The following is an 18504-nucleotide window of genomic DNA, read 5'->3' as shown; positions in this document are numbered from 1 at the left end:
GTGTCCCTGTGATTTGTTTAAAATATTGCAGAAGTTTTACCATTACAACATTCTGCACTCTGCAGGACTTATTTATGGTGATGCACAAAGGAAAATAAAGAATATATATATAGTAAATGATTGTTTCCTTTTATATATCATATGATCGTTTCCTTTTAATTTAAATGCATGTGCATACTTTTCCTTGGGTATATTTCGGTCACCAAATGTTTTGTTTCAGGTTTAAAAGCAGTGAGGTTTACATGGTTTTAACTTTCTAACCAGTGGATTAGTTTTATACAATGGATCCTGGAAAAAAAGATGCATTGATTGCATGGGTAAGTCATCAGAAAAATCTCATTACAGTGTTTTAAATGAATGCGGGTGGTTACATCCCAATTACTTGTTTGACCCTCGTGGCTTCGACCAGAATCAATATTTGACCCAAGTGGTTCCGTTCTGAAGCAATTAATTAACAATTAATATTGCTTCGGAATGAAATTAATTAAGGCATTCAACAGTTTTACATTTTATTTTTTCGTCTACATTTTTTTATATCGACCACATATATTTTAATCATTTAAATAGTGTTGATTATTGTATGTAATTTAATTTGGAGAAACATACATTATTTAGACAGTGCATATGTGATCAGGGTGCTTTTGAAGAAGTATTTGATTAATTTTTATGGAAAACTGTTCAGATATAATTCATTAGTAAATCAAATTAATCAACATCCATGCTCCGCGATAGTAGAAAAAAATGTTGGGAAACTATCTGACAGTGACTGCATGTTGACTACACATATGGAAACAATGACCTATTGACATGTACATCTCTGAAGCCATACAATATACAGCTACCGAATATCCATTTGTGTACCCCTGTACTCAGGTATTGACATATATTAGAGTAGGTCGAAACCACTTAGGTTGCAACCACGCAGGTCAAACATGGACTCAGAATGTAACCACCGACACCATTTTATTAAACCTGTAGTTCATTGATGAGCATTTGCAAACATGTTACTGTAAAAGTATAATTTTCATTCTTTATGAGGATAAGCCATTCTTCTCACTTCTGTTAAAATATATATGGAGACTGTGTTTTTGGTCCAAACAAAATCAAAACATAAATCGTTGTGAATGTTTATGGAGTCTTTTCTTTAAAAAAGGAAGAAATTATTGTTAATTTTAAAATTGTTTTCCTTAGATTTAGATTAGATTTAGTCTGAAGTAATTTAAATCTACCTTGATAACTACAAAATCCAATAAATTTCATGTGCAATTCCTTTCAGCTTAATGCATTTTGTGAGGATAAGAATATTACTTGCATCAGTGATATTAGCTCTGGAAAAGAATTTATAGACTTCATTTCAAAACAGTAAGTATATTTGTTTTGAATAAAAATTATAGCAAATCACCGGTTGCCCATCATATATTGTAATTTTTGTGTGTGTTTCAGTTATTTTTAATAGTTATGCTCTACTTTGCTCTACTTTGTTGAGACTTTTAATTCTTTTATTTTCAGTGATTGTTCAAGGAACATTAATAATATACAATCAAAAGAAGCCAGTTTTGCTCTAATTAGAGAGACATTAGAAGGTAAATTAACACAGTGGAGGAGAGCTGAAGACTGAAATCTGACTAGAGAAATTATTCTTAATGTAAACCACTAAACAGGAGTTAACTAATGGGTTTTTATGCTCACAATGATTCCACAAAATTTATTTAAACTCTATAGATAGTTTTCGATAGGCATAAATTTAGCAAGAGTACCCATTGGCTGGCATATTGTAGGTCCAACTTGCAAATTTTCCTCTTTGAGCAACCAATTTTAAATTTGTATGGCAGAAATATAAGGGCAAAAATCCTTGAAATACCAAAAATTACGAATTAAAGGAAGCTAATTGTGGTAAGATAAATTTGTAAGAAAGAATCTTCACCCAGTTGTCCAGTATAAGTTTTAATTGGTTGAATAATGCAGGAAATCGGGCTTGTATACCTCCAATATATAACTCTTTCTAAAATTGTGTCTATTGAAAACTATTTATTAAATAGCAATATAAATAATTTAAAAGCGGTTTGAAACAGTGTCTGAAGTTCATAGTAAATATGCAAGAATGAAAAATGCAAATGGAAATTTGTAGTAAGATGTATGAATGGGAGAAAGAAAAGAAAGTGGAATGCACTTACATGTATATTATGTGAAATGTCCAAGATTTGAAGAATGTTTTTTTAGTGTGTTGTGCTAATATTATTTTAGACAAATCCTCATTATCCAACATGTACTGTATGTATTCTTTTTTAGGTATCTATGCTACTGACCTATCTCGGACTGGCTCAATTATTGACTTTTCAGCAATTTTTAACCTGAACACTGATCCAGAAATTCTAGAGTTTGAACTTGCCAAGGTAGTATGATGAAAAAAAGTGTTTTAAATGTTTTTTTATCTAATTTTTTTTTTTTTCGAGATGCATGTATTTTGCTGAGATTATATTCTTATAGGATACAGTAAAATAATTTTAATTTGTGGGGGTTAATGTTGTGGGGCAATCAAAATTCTGGTTCATGAGGATGTAATTTCATGGGTTGCTTGTGTATGAAGTGATTCATTGAGCAGAAACATTGACAAAGTTAGTGAACATCAGTCCCCCATGAACAGTGTTGGTTTCACAGTAAACACTGCAAGGTAGCTAACATACTACTTGTTCTAGGAAAAGTAAGCTCATGGAAATTGAAGATATTTAGCTGCCAAATAACATGTTATTATAGTTCTGATCATAAAAATATTTTTCATTTTTAAAAGAATACCGGTAAGTAAAAAAAATATATATTAAGAATTCATACTGTACTCAGAAAATGAGAACTTTAGATTCTGACCATTTTTATTTTTGTAAATAAATGTATTGATATCAGTATTGTTTATAATTGCAGATACTGCTGGCCCTAATTGGAGCCTACTTTCAGCCCACAAATGGAGATGTGGGAGTATTTGCTAAGATTGCCTTGACACTACCAGCAGACAAACAGGCCCATTTCCTACAGATGCTAGAGCATATACTCAGTAAAGACTTAGATGAGGAATTTGTGGCAGTTTTATCCAAAAAATTAGGTAATACTTTTGTCAAAGAATATGAATTGTATTGTCCTCTCTTAAAATGCAGGTTTTACTTCCAGATTTGGGAATTTTAAAAATCAAAAAAGTATACATGGTATAACATCAAAATTGCATAAAAAAGAAAATACTTCAGCTTTTATACTTTCTGAACATTGTTGTCACATTGGGTGCTTTTTTAATTGCATATGCATTTCCAAAAAAAAAAAAAGAAAGAAAGAAAACAAACAAACAAAAACTGTTTATTTGACTAGAAATGGGATTTCGTGATGCCAAAGTATTCAATTTTCAACAAATAATAATAATTGAACTCAAAATTTATAAGGACATTATACTTTTATTGATCTGGATAAAGAAAACTAAATCAGCAGAAAATTTGTAAAATCATCATTCAGTTAAATGAAAACATTACAGGTTCAGAAAACCTGTAGTGCCCCCCTCAATTTCTTTCCTTTGATAGATTCTGATCCAGATGGTGCTCTTTTCTTGAAACTAGTGACAAGCCATCCACGCCCACTAGAGACCTCAACACCCTTGCTGGAACAGTCATTCAACTTTGCCAGTAGATGCATCAATGGTATCATAATCCTTCATCTGTCATTCATCTAATCACAGTAGATTATTCCAGTGACCCTCTCATGTTGTTTTTGTATTAACATTTTTTCATAAAATTAGGGCTTTTTCATGCTTTTAGGAAGATAGTACAAAGTAATTACAATGGACAAATCACTGCAATTATCTTGTTCATTTCAAAAGTATTTGTTTTGAAATTGCACAAATTTTTTTTTGGGAGGATGGGGGGGGGGATATATACAGCTTTTTTTCTTACTTAGTTACTCACAGATTTGAAATATAGAATTTTCACCTGCAAATCTAGGGGAAGAACATGTCTACCATTGGAATATTAACATGTGTATAGCCAGATCTTTGCTAAAACACAGCATGAAAGAGCCTTGAATTATGTGTATTACCCTATTACTTTTAATTTTTTCATAAATTCCTTTGTTGACATTATGTAGACTCTCACAGGAAAATCAACAATGCTTTGATAAAATAAGTCAAGATAAAATCATTTGTTTGGTTTGAATAAGAAGAGATAAATCAACACTCTTCAGCTATAATTTGCCTAAGGTTGACATGGTATTTTTTGAAGATTTTTTTTTTTGTTTATTAGTGTTTTTTCAATGACTTTTATTTCTCTTTTCATGTTCTTCGTAGACAAATTAAAACAGTAGTGCATATAAAACATTATTTTATACATGATTTGTAGATAATTTTTTTTTTTACATGGATTGCCAGTAAGAGACTTTATCTCTTTTAAAATAGTATTTTTTTAAAATTGCATGCTTCTCAAAAAAAACAAAAACAGAAAAAACAAAAGATTAAATACAAATGCAGATTGCAAATGAATTCATATGAAATCTCTAGTGTTTAAATACTCGTATGTATGAATTGAAAAATAATTAAAAATAAATTCTGGTGTCATTTTAACCATAAATTAAAATGATTTTGCATAATATGGATATATATTATTTACATGTAAATATGTATATAAGTATGTTTTCATAACAACTATTCAATATGATGAAAAGTTTTAAGTTTTAAAATGTTAAAAATTAAAAAAAAACAAAAAACTGGGATCCATTTCATAATTACAGTATACACTGTATTGAAAAATTCCAGAAGTTATTGTAATTATTGAATAATAGCTTTCACTGAGTACTTCCATTTACATATAATTTTATTTATCACCATTGTCTGAGTAATTGTTAACACCTCACAGATGTGACTGCGTAAACAATTATAAGTGTAAATGTTTACACTGCAAGTCCTCAGGTGAGAAATTTACCTGTAGATGAGGTGTTGACAACTTAACACTCTCTTCAAATCATCTCATAGTCATTTAATTAGTGATGCTCCAAGCTAAATGGGCAGCATTTAACACTACAGCACCATCTTAACCTAACACATTGCATTTCTAATCCTCATCCTGTTCACATGTTTTATAATCACTTCCAAGAGCTTTAGAGAGAGAGAGAGAGATTAAAATTACATGAACATTACATGTTCTTCCATTCCAAGTCATTGTGGATTTTATCATTGCTTTAACTGGTTCAAGCAAAACGTGCAAGTTTGAATTCTTAGAGCATTTAGTGACATGACTTACATTGATCCTTTGAATGTTTATTTATATGGATTTCAATATGTGATATGTCAGGCTCCATGAGAGACAGTCCTGCCCCTCTCCATCAGCACAATACCAGCGTGGGTAACCTTTCTGTACTGGAGATCAATTCCCCTCTGCGTATGATGTCCCTCAATTCATCGCCTGCCCCCACCTCTTTTGGGGACCTCATGCAGTCACCTCAACTCATGCAGAAGGTAAGCAGTCTTTCATAAGAAAAAGCTTAAGTACATGAAACATAGAATTCTTATCTTTATCTATGTTTTTAACCATGTTTTTTGTCTTGCATTGCAAAATAAGCTAAGAGCATCAAGATTGATCCTAGTTACTTAATCTTATACAATGGATACTTTCAAGCAGAACATTTTTGATGTTAATCATTTTTAGTTGAATTGTGAAAATGTATTATATGCTGTAATTTTTATTCTTTTTCAGGCACAGCTTCGACAGAAGGACAGAGAAATCAAGAGACTAGAATTTAATCTCCGCAGTGAGCAGCACCTAAGATGTGAATTGGAAATGGACCTTAAAGAAAAATGTTCTACACTGGAACAAAAAGGTACAAAATATTTACACTTGAATTTAGTTGAGAAGTTTAATGTGAAGAGAATTATCAACAATAATTCATTATGAATGATATACAAAATGTGTAGAGAATAGTTCCAAGAAATTTAATTGAAAATTGATGACACATGTTCATTTAGAATTTGAAAATTAAAATTTTTTTTTTTAAATTGTGCATGTATTTTTAGAATTAAATATCAGGGAGCTTGAGGCTACCATAAAGGAACAGAGAAAACTCCGAGATGCTGTTGATGAGCTGCACCAAGTCAAGAATCTAAACGAAAAACTGAATCAAGATTTACAAAGGTGAGAACTGTGATTAAGATTTTATCTGCCATTTTATTTTATTTACACATTAATTTTATGACATTCTGTGAAAACAATATTACATGTTCATTTCTATCAATTATTCTTTTTAAAACAGTTGCAAGGCTAAAGTTACAGATTTTCAAGAACTGAAACAGCAGAAGGAGTACTTTGAAAAGCAGTATGAAGAAACTCTGGCCCAGTTTAATCAGATGGAAGAGGCTGTAAGTCCACCGAACAAAAACTTCTTTAATCAGTCATGTTACTGCAGGAAAGAAAATGCACACTTTTCTTCAGAGTGTAGTTTAAATTTATTTTTAAAAATATGTTAAAGAATTTAAATTTTACTCTGTTAATGTACATGTAGTTCATGTTCATTAAAAACTTTCACTTACATGTACACTGTAGTTTGCAAAATTCTGTGTTTTCAGATGCGAAGCCTGGAATCTCTGAAACAGAGTCACGAAAAACTCCGCGGTAAATGCCACAAACAGGAAGTAGAAATCTCTGTTCTACAGACTACTCTCCAACACAGGGCCGAGGAAATCGAGGCCCTCAAAGGGGAACTGTCTACTATGAACGAAGCCCGACAGTGTGCCATTCAGCAGTTCAGTGACATGAAGAAGGAAAAAGAAGAACTGGAGGAAATGTTTGCTGCAAATGGTAGGTTTTATTGAGAGATGATGTTCAGCATTAGCTCCAGGACCATGAAACATCTTAAAATCAAAATACATGAATGTATGTTGTGGTGAAATAATGTAGAAGTCAAACACTCCAAAATAAAAACATTATTCTGTATAATATATAATCAAAAGTGTTGATATTTGCAAATTTAAAGATTTAAGTTGACAGTGAATAAAAATGTTACTGACAGTTAAAAAGTTGACTTAAGTCTAAGTCTGTTTCATGAATCTGGGGCAAAAAAATAAATGTATTTAAAATGCTTCTTATGAAAGTTGCTTTGACGGTTTTTAGCAGTGATTGAAGTAGTAATTAAAAAAAGTCTGCATTGGAAAGTTGAATGCAAAAGGGCATAGCACATCCAATCTTTGACTCTGTAGGAATCTAAAGAATAAAATCTGTTTTTTTAATGAATTGACAGGAATGGGTGGAGGTATTGGAGAGAGTATGGGCGTGGTGACAGACATAAGGATAAGAGACTTAGAGGCAGAGTTATCTCAACTGAAATCCTCCTGGATTGACCCTGTAGTACATGATCAAGTCAGAAAGGATCTGCTAGAGATGACAGAAGCCAAGGAGACTTATCAGGTAAGAGAAAAAAATCTCTTTGATGTGAGTAACTGATAGTGCAGGCATGACAGAATGCTGCAGTTTTGAAATAAATGTACCTTTGTAACTGTGTGTTCTAGTAATTCACTCACTGAGATTTGGTAGTGGTGTCATAATAGGTTTTTCTATGTACCTGTTAGAAAAACTACAAAGTCAGTGTAATGTAGTCCTATAATTACATGTAGACAACAACTTTGAGAAAACATGAGTACTTTTATTCACTTATTTTTTTTTTAGACAAAGTTTTCAGAGGTTCACAAAGAACTGCTGGCAGTTCAGAGTGAATTGGACACCACAAAGTCCCAAGTCACTAGTCTTGAATCTCAGCTGTTGGAGAGTCGGCAGATCTCCCAGGGGCAGGAGGAAACCATCAAGTCCCAGGCCATGAAGCTCAGAGAACAACAGGAAACACTGACAGCGGTCAAATCGTCCGAGGAAAGTCTGCAGACTCTCAGTCATGACTTGGAGGAATCTATGACTACTCTAAAGAAAGAACTGGCCAGAAGTCAGGCAGAGTACAAGTTGCTGACAGAGGTAATACACTCATTTTTAATCTGAGTAGAACAAAAAATAGAGAAAAAGAAACTTGGCAAAGGGTGTGGTGTTTTTTTAATGATTTTTTTTTTATTATTATTATTTTCTCTTTTTTTTTCCTTTTGAATTTGTGTTCCATTGATAAAATTCATTCTGTTTTAGGAGTTTGAGAATGAAAAACAAATATATGAGAGCAGAAGGCAGACAATAACATCATCATATGACACGGTTCAGTCTGAAAAAAGGAGTCTGGAGCAAACATTCAGTAAAGAGAAAGCCTCACTGACAAGTCAGATAGAAGAACTTCAAGCCAGACTCAACTCACAAACTGAGCAGGCTCGTACCTCAGAGGAGACGTTGAAAACTAAACTTGCTGCAGCACAAAACACAGTGAAACAGACCGAAATTATTCTAGAGAATGAGCGATGGACTAAAGACAATTACATAAAGGCACTGAAAGAGGAAATGACACAGTTAAAAGAGGAAATTCAGCAGACTGAAGAAAAATTGAATTCTGAGATACAGGTGTTGTCCTCAAATTCCAGACAGAAAGAGGAGTCCGCTCAAAGGGAAATTGCACAAAGGGATCAAAGCATTGATGAACTGAGGCAGCAGTTGGAGATCTCAAGGCTACAGAGCAGAGAGCAACAAGATCAGTATCAAGAGGAAAAAGATCGCCTCACCCAAGATCTCGAACAAGTCCGCAATGAGAATGAGAGGCTGAAAACCGACTGTGCAAATTTCCAAGAGAAAATTGATAACATGAGCATGAAAGCCAAGTCTCAAGTAGAGGAACTTCAGAGCCAGATTTCATCTTGGCAAGATAAATATCAATGGAGTGTTCATGATAATCAGATGTCTGTGGAGCAGTTGAGTGAATGCAAAGCTAAACTAGAAGAAGAGGGTCAGGCATTGGAGTCCTGCAGAACTGAATTATCAGCAGAAAAGGAGAAAAATGTTCAACTCAGTAGCAGGATCAGTGGTCTTGAAAGTGAACATGAGACTCTACAAAAATCTTTGAGTTGTATGAATCTAGAAAATGAACAATATAAAAATGAAATTCTTGAACTGAAAGCTAGTTACCAAAATTTGGAATCCGATATGCAGAATACTGTGGATAGTTTGAAGAATGACATTTCCAATTTTTCTTCAAAGAACAAAAAGTTACAAAGTGAATTTGAAGATCTTCAAATTTCATCAATGGAGAAAGAACAAAAATTGAAGAAGGAATTAAATAGGTTAGAGCAGACAAGTAATGACCTGGAGAGTCGTTTACAACAAGAAATTAATTTCCACCAGGAACAACTCAGACAACATGAGGTAGCAAGTGAACAGAATCAGAAAATTAATATAGAAGTGGCAAGATTACAACAGCAGTTAAAGCATAGGGAGACAGAGCTTCAAACAGCAAGGGAGGAGGTACAGAGGAAACAAGACTTACTGGAGGAAAACAGTGGCCAGATGGCACTGGTCAAGAAGGTCGCAGAGGTCAAGCAAGCAGATAATGAAGAACTTCAGCAGAAAATCCAGCAACTGGAAAAGAAAATGAAAGAAATGAAAGAAAAAGAATGTGAGCTTAACAAAACACAGAACAGACTGAAGGCTGAGAGGGATCAGTTTGAAAAACATCTGCAAGACAAGGAGACTACTGTTGGACAACTCCACAGAGAAATTGATGCCCTTGAAGTTGAAAAGAACAAGCTGAATGGTTTGGTAGCCAACTTGAGGAGCAGCTTGGGAGATGTTCGTGGCCAAAGAGATGAACTGCAGACACAGGTAGATCAGCTAAGTGCCGAGAATGCCAAACAAATCAAAATTATCTCTGACCATGAAGAAGAAGCCCAGAGTTTACAGCAGAAGATAACAAGTTTACATGAAGAAGTTGATTCTTTAACCAACCAAACCATAACTAGTAAGGCTATCATCCAACAATCTGCCTCTGAATGTGAAAGACTGAAAGAAAAAAGCAGCAGACTGGAGGCCGAAATTCAGGATCTGTCATGTCGTTTGGATGATCAAACCCAACAAAGGGAGTCCCTCCACAGCAAAAATCAGGATCTAGAGGCTCAGATCATTAACCTTCACAATAGCCTGGGAACTGAGAAAGAAAGCTTACAGACAATTGTCGATGAGAAAGAGGAGGCCGAGAAAATGGTTGAGGCCATAACGGGGAAAATAAACAGTCTTCAAGCTGATCTCAGTTCCAACAGAGAAGAATTTAGAAAGGTGCTTGAAGAGAGAGACCAGTGTATTAAGCAACTGGAAGACAGTAATTCAAAACTTGGCAGTGAAAAAGTCATATCTCAAAGACTCCTTCAAGAAAAAAGTGATCTGGATAAAATAATACTGGATTTGAATGAAAATGCTAAACAACTTCAACATTCTTTGGAGCAGATGAGGTTGGAATACTCAAATACAACGAGTGCATTGGAAACCTTGACAGCTAAGAACAGTGATGTTGAAAATGAATTAAAATTGAAAGTTGAAGAATGTCAGGATTTCATAAAAGAAAAGGAGAGTTTATGTGGAATGATAGAGACATTAGAATCCTCTGTTAACCAGATGTCATCTCAACAGGAAGAAAATCGTAATCAATTTAGTGAAATGTGTGATAAATTCAGTGAAGCAACTAAGCAACTTGAATGCAAAGAAGAGGAGCTTGAGAAATTAAAATCAGAATATGAAAAGTCCATAGAGAAAAAGAATCAAGTCACAAATGAATATGAAGAGCAGATCAGGCTAACTTGTGAGGAACACCAGAAGAAGGTTTCATCTTTAAAAGAAGAAATTTCACAAGTGAATCAAAAGAGTGAAGAAAAATTAAAGAGTTTGATTGCTGACTATACAGCAAGCAATCACGAACTTAAAGAGGCTCGGCACAGGCACATGACAATGGAGAGGAAAATAGCAGAACTTGAGAAACTGTGTAATGTAGAAAGAGAGGCTAAGAAGGAAATGAAAGTCATGTTTGAGAAAACAGTGCAGGAACTGCAGGGAGATGTGGAGTTTCAAACAAGGAGGAACCAGGAGTTAGAGAATCAAGCTCACAAGAGACTAAAGGAAACGGAGTGTTACTGGAGAGCACAGCTGGAGCAGTTGGAGAGCGAGTATTCCAGAGCTTCTGAGGAGGTCAAAGAAAACTACAGCTCAGAAATCACAGAGAAACTGGAGCAGGTGACGAGTCGCTATGAGGCCATTGTGGCAGAGAAAGAGGGCATGTTAAGTAATCAAAGGCACATGTTCCAAGATAGGGTGACTCATCTGGAGGGTAGGGTTGCCCAGAGACAGAGGGAGCTAGAGGAAATGAGAGAGAAAAACAGAAAATTGGAGGATCTTCTTACTGAGGAACTGAACAGCCACAAGGAGCTGAAGACAATTACCAGTGAACTGAGGTCCAAAATTACAGAGAAAGACAATGCAATCAAGGAACGTAATACGGCTGTGGCTCAGTTACAGAGGACAGTGAATGAAAAGGAGGTGGAAATTGGCAATTCTCGTCAAAAGATCTCGGAACTCCAACAAGATGTTCAGTCCCTGCAGGATAAGATTCAGTGTCTATCGGAGGACATGGAAAATCAGACACATAACACTGGTGACTTACAGAAGGAATTGGATGTGTGTAAAGAACAGAGAGAGGCAGCCTTAGCAGAGGTCAACAGTTACAAACAACAGGTAGCATCTATTTTACGGAAACTTAATTGAACTTAATTAAACTTAATTATGTACTTCTTGTTATTGTATCTCAAACATAGAATTTTAATAACTTCTGCTTTCATGTATTAGCTTAATGCAGTAGAAGCTGAAAGAGATAGTCTACAGGAAGAAATTGAAGGATTCTCAGAAAAGGTAAGTTGGAGTGATGTTATCAAAAAAAATCTTGGCAGATTTTGAAAGTTGGTTCATTTCATTAATGACATGTCCTCTTTCCCAACAGTTTGAGAAATTCCAAGAAAACCTGGAATATAAGCTCAAGCAGGCAGAATTGCAGGTGCTGGAGACCAAAAACCAGAGGGAAAACGCTGAGTTGGGGTTAAAGGATGAGATCCAGAGTTGGCAGAAGAAGTTATTCGAAGAGGAAGAAGCCAAGCAGAGGGTACAGTAACATTTTAGGAACATTTTACTATTGCTAGATAATAATTGTACTCATGTTCAATACAGAGCTGTGTAGAATAAATAGAAATTTTAAATAAAGTGTCTGTTACCTCCTTCCATCATTGTATAACAAAAATCTCTCTCTAAAGTTGCTGTTATTGCCTTTGCAGCTGGAGAATGAACTGAAACAAGCTCAGACTGAGCATGAGAAAACCGAAAAAATGCTGGAGAGCTACAAAATTCACTATAGCAAGAAAAAAGAAATGCTAGAGTTCCAGAACAAGGAAGTAGAGCTTTACAAAAATATGAGTCGCGAGTTCCGACAGAAAGCAGAAAAACTCAGTTGCGATAATAAGGCACTGAAGGTATATACATGTATTTCATTTGCAGTATCCTTTGTAAAAATTGCAGTAGAATTTTTCAATATCAAAACTTAATAAGAATGTTAGATAGAATCTTATCTTAATGTTTTTGAGGATAATACATTTACATACTGGAATTTTACATTGTTTTCTTTTTTTCATAGAATACCGTGGATGAGATGAAGTCTGAAATAGCTTCATACAAATCTAAGGTGGAAAAGGCAGAGTACAATGTTTCTCCTTTACAAGAGGAGCTCCAAGCAGAATGTTTGAAGAACAAAGCTCTCAGTAAGTTTTAATAAAACATTGTTTTAAATAAGATTTTTTTTTCTCCTCTATAAATCCTAACCCCCCCCCCCCCCCCAAAAAAAAAAAATTAAAAATATAATACATGTGTATTCATTTTCTCTTTCATACATTTGATGTCAGAATGAAATTCCTTTTCAGACAATGAGATCCGAAGCCTTAAAGTTCAGTTAGACCATGCATCTAGACAGCTACGAGACATGAACAAGAATGGTAGTAAGGTTACAGAAAATGCCGAGTTATTCACCACTAACAAGGTTATTGACACAATCAAAATGCAAGGTAGGTTATTGTAAGTGTCAATGGAAGTTTTAACTTTCCATTAAAAAATTATTAAAAGATTTTAAAAAAATGTGTAATTTTTAAGCAAAGTAAGTTACAAGAAATTTATTAAATTTATTGTTTTTGTGGAATATTGATTTTTTTTTTTCAACAATACATTTTCAGACCATGAAATGGGACATGCCTTATTTGGACAGACTGAAACCAAAACAGTTTTGAAACCCCGAGAAGTCCTAGATTCCTTGGATGATTCTATCTTCATGGAGTCTCCGCCCAAACCAGAACATGTTAAAACAGTCAGCAATATAACCCTAAAGAGGTATACCATGACAAGTCACTTGGTTGACTCTCATTAAAAATTCTTTATAATTGCTAGGCTTCAATTTTATGCTCGCAGTTATTTGGTTGTATTGAGGTTTGTGAACTAAGGATTAGGAGCAAACAGGTGCTAGGAAGAAAGATGGGTACCAATGTACACCTAATTCAGTGCAAGATGTTTATACATGTACATGTATGTTTAAAATGTTCCTTATTCATTGAAACAATTCATAAACTGGAATGTGAAGGTGCAGATGATGATTTTTTTTTACCATACATCTTTCCAAGAGTGTGAACAGTTGTGTTAGAGATTAAATTTCTCAGAATAGGTTTAAAAAAAAATGATGTTTACCTCTTTTGTCCTTGCAGTGAAGCCATGGATGCCTTATCAGAGCGTCGGATGTCGCTGAGGAGTTATTCCAATCGTCTGTCAAGCTCGGATATGAACCAGAGTATGTACAGTACGAGCTCAGCGGCTTCCACTGCCAGTGTACCACGTAAGTACACACGAAAAACACCCTCAAGCTTACTCTGCATTATCAAACATTGTATACATAAAGACCATACACTTTCATCCAAACTACTAAATTAATTAAAGAACACTGATTTAATAACACTCATTTACATGTAATTCTAATCAGTAATGTTGAAATACTTGTAAATGTCCTTGAACGACATTTCTTTTTATTGTTTAAGTGCATTCCCAGACAGATTTTACAGAAAATGTGTTACTGTATACAGGAAAATTTTCGGCTCCGCTTTATTTTCGCCCATTCGCCCTAGACACAACTGGGCAAATTTAAGATGGTGCGAATTCATAAAAGACAGTATCACTTCTTAAACAGAACTGTGAGTGGGCGAATTTAAAACGGTGCAAAATTGTTTGCAAGTGTGAAAGGGTGAAAATAACATGGGGCGAAAATAACCCTGTATACAGTATGTCAGACATACATGTATAATATTGCATCTTCTTGCATGCAATCATTGATACCCCCCATTTATCTACATGTATACATATGAGGTGTTTCTTGTATTTTACATCTTGTAGGTGATATTGAGAAGGGTTTTCATGTTTGGTATTACAGGTGGAATGTTCCACTGCGAGGATGAACCAGAAGAGTTTGAGTGGAATCGCCTGACCGAGTTACAGCGGAGAAACACGCTATGTCTGCCTCACCTCAAAACCTCGTACCCAGTGGAGACCCAGCGAGTCAAGCCTAAAGAAATCAGTGATGATGCACTGCGCTACAGTCTGATGCCCAGTGGAAGTGGCAAGAAGCGAAAACAGGCACAGTCAAGTGATGAAGATGATTTGAAATCTATGCAGTTAAGAAGCAGTAAACAGGTACCTTTTCCTTTCTTTCTCACATTCAAGAATGTTTGAAAATTATTGACAAGTGGAATTACACATGTGAAGATTTATATTTGGATTTTGTTAGCTTTTTATGTCACTTTTTTGTAGAATTGAGTGTTTAATCATATTAAAAGATGCTGCCTTGGTGCAGGCATTCAAAATACATGTATACTGTCATATCTGCCCAGGTTTTTTTATACTCTTACTTTTTGATTTAATGAACATAATGTTGATGTTTTCTGAGGAAATGAAACAGAAGTGCTTAAAAAAACAGCATTTAAATTAAAATTTATTCCAGAAATTTTCTTGTTGCAGGAATTTAGTAAACAGATCTCAAAAAACCTTTTTCAGGCAAAACATGGCACTAGCCAGCAGAAATTAGGAGCTTTAACCCCCTCTAAACCAAACACTCCCAAGACACCATCTAGTTCTAAGAAGTCGAAGAAGACACCTGGCAAACTTCGGACGCCAAAACTCAGTATGAATAGAGAAAACTCATCATCCATCAAAAAGGTCAGTGTCGTTGACAAATGATTCATTTCTGTAATTTGTACAGAAAATTGGGCAAAAAGAAAAAAAATGACATGCATTTATCAAAATTGCATCCCTTAATTTACGTGTAGTTTATTGTCTGATCTTTTTACAAGTTTCTAATTCCATGATGTATTTTCAGTCAAGACTTGGAGGATTGAAATTCAGCATAGGTTTTACGCCCAAGGACAAAAGCAAAGAAAATGCCAGGAGCACATCTAAGGTGGGTAATCTTGTTAAATTATTTGAGTTGCGAGGATCACAGTCGTCACAAAAAGAGTCCAAAATACCCACACCTGTCAAACACAAAAATCTCAAAACATCAACTGTTGTCAAATATTCAGAAGTGACTCCAGTGAAAAATGGTGATTCCAAAATACCAACTCCAGTGAGAAACAAAGACTCAGTTTTCACACCTGTAAAACATGGTGGCATTAAATATAAGTCACCATTGAAATTGAAAGGCAGTAAATTTCATACACCAATCAAATCCAAGCTCAGATCCCAGCTTGGATCTGCTGATCCAATCAAATTGGCTGTTACCCCAGTTAAGGTATTGGGGAGCCTTGTACAGAAAATCTCTACTCCCAAAAGATCAAACAGGGTCACACCAATGAAGGTCAATGAAAAGGAATGATGTTTGTACATTCAATAATGTATTTATTTCAAAATGGTCTGCTATTAGATTTGAGTATAATGTTCCAAAGAAATTCATGTGTAAAGGTTTGTTATTTTTATGTACTGTTAAATTGAACACTGGATTTCCTATATAGGATGGTGGTAGGCAAATACTGGGATTTATTTTCGCTTTTGTGTGTCACCTGTTTTCCTTATTGTAACAGTTAGAATTAGGGAGCCAGCGACTTTATCTCTGGTAGGTCTTATGTTAGACTCCAGATTGTGACACTTAATATTATTTTGCTAATCCTCAAGACTGATGAATGACATTTCATAAAGCAGGGCACAATTTTGTTCTCTGCATGTGTTAATCTGTACACCAAGATTTTCATCATAATAAATTACTTTAACACATGAGCAGGAATTATATAAACTTAGCAAAAATGGTCAGGAAGGTTTTTACAAAATGTTGATTAACAGTTTATGCACAAGTTTTCAGTTCTTGCCACATTCTAAACATTGTTTGTGCATGCATATTAATTGAAAATTTCTACTTAGGTTGCTAACATATAAATATGTTTAAAACAGTTTCAGTATTTAAAAAAAAAGTTTCAAGAACCAATTCATGGCAATGAAAATGAGCTAGCTATGCCAAATTAACTTTTCACTTGAAAGTATTTTTTGAATAATTAATTTATACTTGATTTCTTTTTTCTTCTTTTTCAGGCCGATAGAAAGCCCTTGAAAAGCAAAAATTGGTTTCAAATGGGACGTTAGCCAATTTCGAAGTAGCTGATCAATTTAATATCCTTGCAAGCCAGGGAAACCTTGCTTTCACTTTCATTCCTTAACACAGCTTTTCACCAGGAAAAATTTCTGTGATATTTATTCAAGGACATACATTCACTAAAAATCTGTGTTTTGAATTGTAAAGAAGAATAGTGGCATTGTTAAATTCTATTTTAAAAACTGATACTTTGTAATTATTCAGTTGAAAATGAAAGTTACAATTCTCTGTACAAAATGTAAATTACATGTATTTAGTTATGATTTTGCTTTATACTTTGTACATTGTTAGTATAAAATATGTATAAATCTTACTTTTCTCTTGTCCTGGATAAACTGTATGTTTGTATGATATGACAGTTCATTGTAACCTAGATTCTTCATAGAGTCGGGAAAGGTTGTGATGTTTTTTTTATATATGAATTTATGTGTCCTTTGTTTTACAGGTGTGTAAATGGAATCATGTTTTACTAGTCATGTAGATCTGTGTAGACATTATTTATTGTGTGTAATCATGTATGTTTGCTTAGTATCTCAGTGCTTATCTTACTTCAGGCACATGAAAAATGGCAGCAGTAAAGGAAGTAAAAATACATTGAAGTCTTTGTTTTTTGACAATTTTTTTTTTTTTGAATAGCAGATTATTTTCTTGGGGTGATAATTTTTATTACTAAATCCTGACCACCACCATTACATGTAGAATCATTGAGTTAATCTTCCCTTATTACCACCACCATTAGAATCATTGAGTTAACCTTCCCTTAGTAGAGGTAGCATTTAGATTTTCAAACATTACTGTATGAATATTAATGAGAACAGAAGTGTCACCCTCAGCCTCTATAATAACCAGCTATATGTTCAGTGTTGACAAGGTTTCATCACTTCAGTAAACTGTGATAATACACAAGTACATGTAAGTGAAGCAGCTTAGACACAGATTTGAAGCTCAAATTTTCTAAATACAGTTGAACTTTGGTATCTCGAACACCGATATCTCACATACCATGGATATGTCAAAGTGATTTAGAGGTCCCAACTACTATTTTACCCCGGATATCTCGAATCCTCAGATATCTCAAAGTTTTTCTCGGTCCAATCGAGTTCGAGATAACAAGGTTTGACTGTAATATCATGACTTATTTGTTGCTAGAGCATTTCTTAACGAAATATTTTAAAAGCATGTTAACGTAGGTTTCGGGTTTGCTGACGTCATTAAAACTTGGTACGCAATTTATATGTTTTGGGCGACTTTCTTGTGCACATTTGATTATGACGTCACGAAAAAGAATTTTCAGTATGTATCATTATCTAGCTATAACTTTTGTTGGAATTGGTATTTTATTATATTATTTAAGGCACAACTTATCACAAATAATGGAGGCTTTTTACAATTTGAATAGTCTATATCTACATCTACATAATACAGCGTTCCATCAAACCTGATGATTATACGCTGGCCCTGCGCAAACGGACCTCTGAATTTTAATTTAAAAAGTATAAATAAACTAAGTGCCATAGAAAGTATAAATAAACTAAGTGTTATGGAAAACAATTTACATTGTGCATGAAAAAGGTGTATATCTATATATATATTTACATTGTGCTCTAGTCGATACAATATTTAGATATAACTTTTTGTGGAAATGGTAGTTTAGTATAATATACTTTATAGAACAAACTGAAGTTATCAAATATAATGAAGGCTTATTACGATTCGAATCCAACACTGGAAGTATTAGAAAGCGTTTCATTATGTGTTATCAATCGCATCCCGGAGAGCTCGGAATTTTCGGCTTGTCGGAAAGGTCGATATATTTAAAAACGATATATTTAAAACAGCTTAAAGGGACAAAAGGGTTACATTATTGATAACATATAG

General features: G+C 34.2%; 1 protein-coding gene across 6 annotated transcripts; it reads left to right on the top strand.

Moving 5' to 3' along the window:
• The first annotated feature begins 1281 nt into the window (after positions 1 to 1281).
• LOC133172387 (nucleoprotein TPR-like) lies at positions 1282 to 17220 on the top strand. 6 transcript variants are annotated; one of them, XM_061307267.1, is made up of 24 exons: positions 1282 to 1362; positions 1510 to 1583; positions 2290 to 2393; positions 2917 to 3094; positions 3558 to 3674; positions 5316 to 5479; positions 5718 to 5841; positions 6035 to 6152; positions 6271 to 6376; positions 6584 to 6815; positions 7255 to 7421; positions 7680 to 7976; positions 8139 to 11648; positions 11760 to 11822; positions 11911 to 12069; positions 12239 to 12433; positions 12595 to 12718; positions 12878 to 13018; positions 13184 to 13337; positions 13706 to 13833; positions 14422 to 14681; positions 15042 to 15203; positions 15364 to 15444; positions 16566 to 17220. In XM_061307267.1, exons 4-24 carry the CDS (start codon positions 3028 to 3030, stop codon positions 16614 to 16616), a joined length of 6420 nt encoding a protein of 2139 aa, XP_061163251.1. In that variant the 5' UTR covers positions 1282 to 1362; positions 1510 to 1583; positions 2290 to 2393; positions 2917 to 3027; the 3' UTR covers positions 16617 to 17220. The 6 variants fall into 6 exon arrangements, with proteins under 6 accessions (XP_061163251.1, XP_061163247.1, XP_061163249.1 ...); XM_061307263.1 differs by lacking the exon at positions 16566 to 17220 and having other exon boundaries at positions 15006 to 15203; positions 15364 to 15907; XM_061307265.1 differs by lacking the exons at positions 1282 to 1362; positions 1510 to 1583 and adding an exon at positions 16064 to 16095 and having other exon boundaries at positions 2300 to 2393; positions 15006 to 15203.
• The last annotated feature ends 1284 nt before the right edge of the window (positions 17221 to 18504 follow it).

Source organism: Saccostrea echinata, unplaced genomic scaffold, assembly GCF_033153115.1.
Source record: "Saccostrea echinata isolate AGI-Se365-2 ecotype Australia unplaced genomic scaffold, CSIRO_AGI_Sech_v1 ptg000054l, whole genome shotgun sequence".
In the NCBI taxonomy this organism is placed as follows: Eukaryota; Metazoa; Mollusca; class Bivalvia; order Ostreida; family Ostreidae; genus Saccostrea; species Saccostrea echinata.
The sequence above is the reverse complement of the archived record's forward strand: the minus strand, read 5'-3'. Positions and strand labels throughout refer to the sequence as shown.

Bases quoted from the DNA above. Each gene is read 5' to 3' on its own strand.
- LOC133172387 (XM_061307263.1), top strand. From the start codon at position 3,028: ATGCTAGAGCATATACTCAGTAAAGACTTAGATGAGGAATTTGTGGCA. The intron at 3,675-5,315 runs GTATCATAATCC...GTGATATGTCAG, and splicing joins TGCCAGTAGATGCATCAATG to GCTCCATGAGAGACAGTCCT. The intron at 12,719-12,877 runs GTAAGTTTTAAT...ATTCCTTTTCAG, and splicing joins TTTGAAGAACAAAGCTCTCA to ACAATGAGATCCGAAGCCTT.